Source organism: Arvicanthis niloticus, chromosome 21, assembly GCF_011762505.2.
Source record: "Arvicanthis niloticus isolate mArvNil1 chromosome 21, mArvNil1.pat.X, whole genome shotgun sequence".
In the NCBI taxonomy this organism is placed as follows: Eukaryota; Metazoa; Chordata; class Mammalia; order Rodentia; family Muridae; genus Arvicanthis; species Arvicanthis niloticus.
The window spans coordinates 49,578,602-49,588,904 of NC_047678.1; the positions used below are offsets into that span (position 1 = coordinate 49,578,602).

Sequence of the window (10,303 nt, forward strand, 5' to 3'; positions counted from 1 at the left end):
TTGAAGTGTCTGCTCTGTCATTTCACAGAGGGACCAGAGCTCTGTAGTTACGACAGCAGCAAGGGAAACTGACCCTCTTCACTAAGTCACCCCTGGCAGGCACAGTGAGAGCCTCTGCCTGGGGCAGGGCCAAGTGTCCAGGCAGCTTTTGCTATTTTTTCACCAGCACAGTTCATTGACACTTGCAGTGGGCACAGTAACAACATCGGATGAGCCTTAGCTCTGGAAACCTAACTCCACCTGTAGCGCCCAGGCAGGCTGCAATGGGCACTGTCTCTCTGGGATCTGTTCCCTCAGCTGGGGATCGCTGTGGTGCGGTCAGCCGTATTTTTCTACTTTGTTTCTTTTTCTAGCACATTTGTTAATCACCCTGCTCAACTGTGATACCAAAGAAGAGCCGAGAGCCCCGTTATATGAAACCGCCCTGTAACCTGTGAGCACATACCAGGTCAGTAATACTCCAGCGGAATGACAGTGACAGCTGTCTCATGGTACACAGAAGGAAGCCAGCAGTTCTGTTTGGAAGCCTCAGAGACAAGGGTATCATTACAGCCTGCTGTCCACTCAGAGAGAAACCGCCTTACCACACCCCCAGAAACAGGCACAGCTCTCCCGCAGCCAAGCAGGTTTCTGACTCAGTCATCTACAAGGCCTGGCAAGACAAGCTCTGTCCATGCTAGGACCCCCTGGCTGTATTCTGGTCTTCACTTCCACAATGCCACTGCCCACCACAGTCTGATGTTTGGGAGCTCAGGCAGGACAAACATCTAACCTTGAAGAAGGAAAGGAAGACTCAATGGGGGCCAAACAGTCCAGGGCCAGCTCCAACGACAAGGACCCGAAGAGGCTTCTGGTGGGGAAGAGACAGAAGTTCTCTTCGTGGGATGATACCCTGCTCTTGGGGAAGGACCCACGGTCCCTGCTGAAGCGTGGCATGAGGCACGTCAGCTTCAGCTTAGTCACAAAAGGGATGACGGACATCCCAGATTTTCTGTGGGGTTTGCTGGAGGTTCAGAAACTCAATCTGTCCCACAACCAGCTCCGAGTTCTCCCTCCTGAGGTGGGTAGGCTGACCCGGATTGTGGTCTTAAACCTGTGTGGGAATTGCCTCAAGAGTCTCCCCAGAGAAGTCAGTCTCCTCCAGAGCCTCAAGGTCCTGTTCCTCAACATGAACTGCCTGACGGAGGTGCCAGCCGAGCTCAGCCTGTGCAGGAACCTGGAAGTGCTGAGCATGTCACACAACTGCCTGTCCCAGCTCCCAGCCAGCTTTGCAGACCTCTCCAGACTTCGGAAGCTGAACCTCAGCAACAACTACTTTGCTCACATCCCCCTCTGTGTATTCTCTCTGAAGGAACTGGATTTCTTGCATGTGGGCTCCAATCGCCTGGAAAACATCGCCGAGAGCATCCAGTGCCTGGCTAACTTACAGATCTTCATTGCAGAGAGTAACAACATCCACTCCTTCCCCAGGTCGCTGTGTCTGGTCACCAGCCTAGAGCTGCTAAACCTGAATAACAACGACATCCAGACCCTTCCGGATGAACTCTACCTGCTCTGTAGACTGGGGAGGATTGCGTGGAATCCCATGGACAAAGGGCTGCACATTTCCCATAATCCTTTATCCAAGCCCCTGCCGGAGCTAGTGGAGGGGGGTCTGGAGATGCTCTACAGCTACCTGAAGGACAAAAAGCACAATTGAGGTGGACAGCAGAGGTGTGGACATCAGACACACGGACATGGGACAGGTCATGTGGACTCTGTTAGCTAGGGTCTTTCTCTAGTTAAAGCCTTTTAATGTTAGCGTCTGTCAGTGCTGGGCTTTTATTTGCTAAGTTGCTGTGGAGCATCTGACCAGGTGAGACATTTGCTATAAAGCTTATCAGTTCTCAGTATCCTGACCAAGAAAATACTTTCTCAAAGCCTGACTTGAAGCAGGCTTTGGGGTTTACCAAAAGGGAAAAAAAAACAAAAAACAAAAAAAACCAACTCTAACAGTGAGACTTAGCTCTCAGTAACGTGAATGATAAGTCAGACTTGACATAATTCCAAAATCAAATATATACTTCTATGTCCTGTGGGCCAAGCATGATGGGAAGGGCAGAAATTATCTACTTTCGGGTGTTTTCCATTCCAGCCAGTAACCTGCAGCAAGGTGGCAACAGCAAGACAAGTTCCCGTGTCAGCCCCAAGGGTAAGGAGGAGGCTCAAGTGCTGTCTGGGACCAAGACAGGCAAAGCCGTCCCTTCGGGTTTGGGGAAAATGACCATAGGAACAATTCCTTTAAGACGTCTACAGGATCTGTATCGGGCTATTCATGGTTGTGTGTGCTGGTGACAACCAGATGGCACCATGGCTTTCAGGGAATAAACATGACGGCCTCAGTGTGGAGCCTCAGTCTTCTTTCCCAGCCCCTCCCCCAACAGTTGTCCTTTCTGCTTTCACTATTTCCTCAGAGACAAGAGAAATCACAGGGGAGAACAGCCAATGGGTGGGAGTGAGGATACCATAAGGACATACCACATGCACAAAGTAATTACCCTTTAAAGTTTTGGAAAGGATGACTATTCGATACTTAAGTTTCACATAAGGGCATGTAAGCAAAGATCTCCATTGAGGTCCTAAGCTGGCCTTTGTATTGATAAGAGGGTACAGCTGTCAGTCAAAGGAATGTAAGGGCAAGCCTTGACAGTGAGCCTGGGTCACATGATCATGCTGTCATTGTGGCAGCCGGATGCCTCGGGATGTCAATATTAGAGTTAGATGGAGGGACTAGAGAGATGGAATTTGTTCTTGTAGAGGACCTGGGGTCTGGGATCTGTTCACAGCACCCATATGGCAGCTCAAAATGATTTGTAACTTCAGTTCCAGGAGATCAGATGTCTTCTTCTGGCCTCCTCTGGCACCAGGCATGCACATGGTGTGCAAACATACATGTAGGCAAGACATGCATACACATAAAAAAATAAATACCACAGCAGATTCCTCCGATTTCTTTACATACAGTTTATAGAAAATAGTAACAACAAACAAACAGCAAGTTCTAGGATCTGAGACTGCTGGCAAGACTTTTAGAGTTAATTTCATATTAACTTTTAGTTCAATTGAATTAAACGTTTATAGCCCCTTCTCAAGCTACAACATGAGGCTGGGACTCTGACAGAGATGATATCCTGTGTTCTCTACCAAGGAGATCAAAGTTGGGTGAAAGACAGAGACCCTCATGGGCTTTCCTCAAGTGTGTTAAGCTGAGATCCCCATGAAGCAAGAATACCAAGACCCTAGTGTAGCTTGTCTTAGGTTCCAGAGCCTTGGCAGCAATGTGAAGCAAGCTCAGAGCACAGGTGGGGTGATAAATCAACTTCTCCTTGCACCGCAAGCATCTAACCTGAGCGCCCCTGCATTCTCCCCTTTCCTTGCATAGGAAGGGTAATAAAGCTTCAGGGCAGAGGCTGCTGCCAAGTTCCAAGGTAAGGCTCTTGCTATGTACAGCTGCCTTCTTTCTTTTCCCAAGAGATAGTGGGGGATGGGAGGGTCACAAACTTATAGGAACAAGTGATTTTCTACCCAAACTCCAATCCCAATTTTCCCATGCACCAAAGTAGAAAGCCAGTTCCTACAGCTGATAATTAGACACCACTTGCCATTAACACATCTGTGCACACTCTCCTCTCTTGAACACTGCAAACAGATCTCACCTGTGTCTCTTGGAGGCAGCCGAGGAAGCCTCCATCAGCCCACGTGGAGTAACAGGAGTAACAGAAGTAACAGGAGACCGGCAGCTCTCCACCAGCCCACGTGGGCACACTCCAAAATCCCCCGCTTTGCTTTATTGGAGCCAAGACTATTTAAAAACATCAGAGGAATTCTCACTTGACCTCCTGACTCAGTGGGAAATTACAGGGCGAGCTCTGCTCTGCAGAGCTGGGCAGGTCACTCACTGAAGCTTTGGGCTGAAGTGCGTGCAGCTGTCGGGCAGGCCCGGGCGTGTGCCAGGACCATGCCCGTGAGTGTCTATGCTGTGGACTGCTTTGGCTCACACTGAGCTTTCGTGACCTTGCTCTGAGCAGAGACACGGGTGAGGCCAAGGGCTCCGTCCTCATCCTGCTGGGAGATCATTTTATCTCCTCCACCGCCTTCTCAGCCATTTGATCCCACGCCACACCACTCCTGGGAGAGGATCTACCATATTTTGAAGGTGACCTGCGAGCTCATTGTACTTTTTAAAAAGGGGGAAAAAAAATAATTCGGTTGCCAGCTTCCGCTGGAAGCTTTCAGAAGTACAAGAGTGAGGTTTTTCTCTGTTAACACTCGCTGGGGAACCACAAAAGCTGAGCAGTTTGCCCAACGTGCTTTAGATATTGATTCTTTGTAAATACTTCTTTTTATTGATAAAGGGAAGTGCTGAGCCAAATCCCAGCTAATGGGCTTAGTTATTCAAAATACTAGTGTGGAGGGACTATAACCTCTGTCTCTGTAGTCTAGCTCCACGTTTACTGACTGTCTGTGGAACACCTCTCGCCTATCTGTCATGGCTCCCCCAGTTCCACATTCAAGTAAATTGCAGGTGTTCCAGATACTCTCAGAATCAAAGCGCCGAGGATGACTGCACTGGCTGTGGCGCTCATACTGTCAAAGAATAGGAACTAATTGGTGCTTGATGTGGGGAGTCGGCGGCTCCATTCCCGGTAGTGTTGTGCTTCCCGTCTCTGGGGCTCTCAGTGCGCAGGCGTGCCGGTATTTGCTCGGAAATACCTTTTGAAGCAGTTGCAATGTATGAACACACAATTAAGCAAAACCCCTCTGCTCCTAAGAAAGGAGGACAACTGAAAAGACACATCTGTTTGTGGAATAATAGCGCTAAATGCACATCAGAGAGAGAAACGGTAGTCATCACTGAGCTTGTTGACTTAATTCATGGACCATAGAAGCAATACTCCATTCTTGGGCTTTGGTTAATAAACTGATTCTTCAGTAACCAAAGACAGAGTGACTTCGGGACAGCACACCTGGATTCCAGTGTGAACATGTCTTGAATTGGGAAACAGAAAATGTGTTACAGATATCATTATCTATAGGGATGGATGCATAAGAAGTAGCTAGTTTTTTGGTTTTTTTTTTCCCCCAGCAAGCAATGATTATCTGCATCTTGGAGATAAATCTCTGAGAGGCCTCAAAGCACTAAGCAAATGCGTGTTTTAATAGCCAAGCAAGAGGAAAAGGATGAAGAAAGGACTTGTTACTGGAAACATATTCTGATGTCAGTGGTCAAAGACCACGGGACAGGTGAAGCCTTCAAATCAAGTGCTTATAGCTGTCATATATGCAGGCCCAGGAGTGACTCCCCTCTCAACCTCCCAGAATCACTGAGATTCTGGTTAATGGCTAAAAAAATAGAGACCAAGTTCAGGGAGTTATCTCAAAAAGATGCAAATACTAAGGCAAAGACTGAGCCGCTTGATTAGACTAATGTGGAAATACCCACGAAGTGATGGCATTAATGTCTACTCTCTAAGTGTCCCAGGAGTAACCTGCTGTCTCAGAAGTTCTCTTCAGTCTTTTATAACACACCCAGGAGAAACAGAATCTCCAGCTTGGTTGTCATGTGCATCAGGACCCTTGATGCCATTTCTTAATCATGATGAATCCAAGAATACCAAAATATGACCCTTCTGTGCACTTTAAGAAAACAAAATAAGCTTCAGAGAAACATAAAAGCTATTAAAAACAGTGATGGGGGCCATCTTGACCTTGTACAGGAAAGAACTCTCTTCAAATGTCTCTTTTAAGTTACACATCAGGTTACATGTTAAATCCAAAGCGTTGCTAATTAAAAAAAATAGAGACAGCGCAGTAATAAAAGCAAAAGAGGGGCCATAATGAATCTGGAAGAGCTTGGGCATCATTAGGGCCAGCATAAGTGAAAGCTATTAGCATGAAGCTTGCTATGCAGATTTTTTTTTTTTTTTTAGTAGTGTCCTAGGAATCTATTTACAAGGAGACGACATATTTCCTAAGGCTCCTTATCTCAGTAGAGGGCAGAAAATAAAAGATGAACTGGAGTTGGAACAAAACACGTTCCTGTACGAGGGAAAGTATACATCATTGATACTGGCGGGCGCTGTTGTTGGCTCTAACACCAAGGGCTGGAGCTGCCAAAGGAATAGCCCATGATTTCCCATATTCTTTGGTCTTCTGTGACTTGAGCTCCTCAGACATAATCGTGATGACCATGTTACTTTAGGAAATCCCCCGTACTCTTATATGTCATGCTCACTACACTATGCATCCACTCAGCAGGGGGGTGCAAAGAGCTTAGGACAGAGGCAAGCATGTTAATAGGTCACTATCTGCTTTGCACCTGTGTGCCCTGAGACTGTGCAGATGTTACAGTCATGAAGATAGTTGACTAGCACCCCCAGGTACTCTTGTAGTGCCAAAGAAATGTTAGTGATCCCCAAATATAATAGACAGGAGCAGATCTGATGCAACTCACTGAAGGGTCTTTATTCTATTCAAGCTAGCTCAGGGGGCCCTCCAATGAAGGTTTGTTTGATGGTGGGGAAGTCCCAGATGTCTATCAGCCTTTAACATAATTAGCTGGTGCTGGGAGTCATATCCTAAACTTAACTTCTGTTCCCCTCTGCATTTGTGGTCATCAGGCATGGGGGTGGGCTTGTAACCTAGGGGTGGAGGTGTGTTGGAGGAATAACCTGGAGACACTGGTCTTATTGAGGGTGTAACCTGGAGACACTGGTCATGTTGAGGGTATAACCTGGAGACACTGGTCTTGTTGGGGATTAGCCTAGAGACTGGAGCTAGGCTTGGGTTTTGTTGGGGGGCAACTTGGAAACTAATGCTAGGTACCAGCCTGTTAGTTACCTGAGTTCAAACTTAGGTCAGATTCTCCAAAATAAAGTCTGAACTTAAAAGATTTGGCCTCTCACTCTCAGGTCCATGGGCAAAGGAGATGAGGCTTGCCTAGAGAAAGCATCACTGTAGCAGAAACTGCGTAAGAGATGTGGGAGAGAGTGAAGAGTCTCTTGGGAAGGACAAGAGGTGTCAAGGGTGTGGTGTCACTGAACAGTGTTGGGTACATATAGCCAACATAACTATGTTTGTTCTGTTTTGCCTTGATGAAGATTCTGTAAATCTCACTCTCCTAATGCAAGTCTACTTTATAATTCCTCTGTGTTTTCTGTCCTGTTTTCTTTATCCCAGATCCAATGTGTTGGATTGCCACGTGGAGAGAGATGAAGAACTCTGTGTCCTGAAATAGACAGGTGCTTCTGCATTCTTCCTTTGCTAGATTATGGGCAGACAGGGTCTTAAAAGGACCCAGCTTGTCAAAGATCCTGGGTGTTGACTTCTCATCAGAGCCTTATGTGAGATTTGCATAAAAGAGTAATCTGAACCTCAACAGGAGAGATTGTGAAGTAGCTGGTCCAGGTGAGACCCATACTTCTCTTTTCACACTGTAAAGGCTCTGTATGCTGTGATTCTGTTGCCCTCTCTGGGCATCAGAATCTCTGACAAATGATGATGTCCACTCACACAGAAGGTCGCTGAGAGGCTGCTCAGCTGAGGAGGTTAGAAGAAGATGGCTGCCAAGGGTCATACAGGAGGAAGGACAAATGACTCTAGAACTCATGGAAGATGGCCCACTGGTTACCACAGCCACATGGGTGGGCCTCAGTGTTACCAAGGACCACGTGTCCTGAGGATTCATGCTGTTATGGAGTTCTGCTCTGCTTACTGCCCTCACATCCCTCTTAATCTAAAAATGATATGAAAACTTTAAGGGGGTTTCCAGTCCCTCACTGGGCAGTATCTCTGGCACCCACAATAATAGTGCTTGATCTCTTCCAGGCATTGCTGCTGGAGCAGATTAATGATTCAGTCACCACCCTAGAGAAGAACTTAGAGATGCAGATTGTCAGCAATGACCACCGCCCTTAGAAAACATTTGGAAAAACAAAGTTGTTAGTGAAGCTATGTTGAGGTGTTTTTACTGCTGGGTCTGATGTAAAAAATGTTAGGGAACAATCTGAAGTTCAGAAAGGCACACTCTTATTAGTTAAGCTGGTGACTGTTTATGGTCAGGGAACAAGAACAATGGCAGCACTGGCTGGCGTGACTCTCACTGAGGCTGGACTGGTGATGATTGATTTCTTATACCCATTTTTACCTCAGCTTCCTGATACAATTTAATAAGAATTGCTGATGAGTAGAATGCTTTCTGGGGATTTAAGGTAGATATGACTGATTTTTATATAAAGTTTAGGTTTGTGATTCTTTTAAGATTTTAAAAAGATCACTTTTAATGATAAATAGTAAAATAATTACTCCTTTCTTTGTAACCACAAATTGCTGCCTGCCACTAAGAGAAACTGTCCGAGAAAACTACCTTGCTTTCTTACACTTTGTTAATCTATAACAAGTTGCTTAGTTACGAAGGCACATGGGTTTTCGGGAATAATTTATTTTCTTTACCTGTATTATGAAACATTAATTTTTGTAAAGGTATTGGGGAGCACACTTTTTAAATAATTATTTACTAGAAGAAAACTAAAACGTAATCATGTTGTAATTTTATGCTGCTTGAAAGATTTTGCTGGGATATATAAGCTATGTAAGAAAGAATAAAGTGTGGAGGGCTGGAACATCGTTCCTTCCATCCATCAACTGTGTGTACATGTGTACATATGTATGTATGAATATGTGTAAGGTTTGTATGAATCGGGGCTGGAACATCGTTCCTTCCATCCACCAACAGTGTGTATATGTGTGTATATGTGTATGTGTGAAATGCTTGGGGTTGCTGGAACTTTGCTCTAACTATCTTATGTGTGAATGTGTATATGTCTGTCTGTAAGTCTGTATGCATGTACATATGTATGTATGTATACATGTATGTTTGTATGTACGAAGTTATTGAACTCTGCTTTTTGTTTCAATCACTCAGTGTGTGTGTGTGTGTGTGTGTGTGTGTGTGTGAATTTTCTCTTTTTATTCTTCTTTCTTTCTTACCAGCCCCAATGATTTAGAAGAGTTCATAATTTTTCTGCTGGTCACAGGGAGTGCCAGCCCCAGTAAACTAAGCTTTGTTCCCTCAAAGAAAAGTTTGCTGAGTAACTTCTCTAATTGCTGGCTGCTGTTGGCAGCAACCCTTGTAGGTATCTGGATCCACCCTAGTTAGTGGCTCTAAGCACTGACCCCCAATGGCTGCCTGCCTCAGTTTACCTACCATGTGGATGCTAATGCAGGTCATTGGCACTTGGCAATGGGAAGAGGGCAGGGAAAGGCAGGGTGTCCTTGAACCTGGCCAGTAGGGTTGGAACCCTACTGAAGCCCTGTTAGACTCAACTGGGACACCTGGTAAAACTTTAGATTCCTGCCTCTTTTGAGAGGACATCCATGTCATGGGATTGAAGGAGAGCCAGGCATGGCCTGCTGGGACTGACAGTTCAGGCATTTCCGTCTCAAGGCAGACAGGAAAAGAACAAGAGCCAGCAGGATGTGTTCCATGGAAAGCAGAAAGCTGTGGGGCCCGTATCCAGCTGCTCCATGGGTTAGGAGGAGATTCCTAATCAGTTCCGGTCCCTGGAGGCCCTAAACTCCCGGGTGGCTGTCACTTTGGTGACTGCCACTTTGCACCCTGTATAGAATAGACACACAGTAGTGGCAGACAGAGTGAGTGAATGAATGAAGACAGTGAGTGTGTTCCCACCACCACTCGACCCCTCCAGGTTTCTGTCATTCAGAGGTAAAGCATCTGCACTGCAGGGCTACTTTTGCCTTGAGATTCTACAAGACAATTTCCTTTTAACTTTGCTTTCCTCAGTACGTAGATTCCCCAAGCTTGTGATAATTATGATTTTTTTTTAAAAAGGCAAAATACATTGTAGAAATAGACCAGAATGAATAATTTGTTGTCTCCTTGCAGCATCATAAGAAATATGTTAAATTTTTGGTTGATTCAAAAACTATAAAATGGGGAGGAAAAGCCAGAGCATAGCTCAGGGATCGAGAGCCCGCCTAGCCTGCCTAAGGCCCTTGCTTGTATCTCCAGTACTGGACTCTTCTGATAAAATGTGCTCTTTCAACTTTGAAACTAGAATGAGCTAGGCCAGAATTAGGGTACCCCAGAGGCTTTGCTGGCAACCATGTTACCTGGATCCTGTCTCTTATTATCAAGGAATGGATGTTTAGAGGAAGAAGACAGCTTGTCTTCACTGATTGATTGAGCAAAAAGTGATTTAACTGTCTAGAAGAGATTCATTTCCCAATAACCTGTTTGTTTCCT

General features: G+C 45.7%; 1 protein-coding gene across 1 annotated transcript; it reads left to right on the forward strand.

The window, feature by feature from the left end:
* The first annotated feature begins 358 nt into the window (after positions 1-358).
* Lrrc30 (leucine rich repeat containing 30) lies at positions 359-2,372 on the forward strand. The gene has a single exon (XM_034484271.2). The coding sequence runs from the start codon at positions 797-799 to the stop codon at positions 1,697-1,699; it is 903 nt and encodes a 300-aa protein (XP_034340162.1). The 5' UTR covers positions 359-796; the 3' UTR covers positions 1,700-2,372.
* The last annotated feature ends 7,931 nt before the right edge of the window (positions 2,373-10,303 follow it).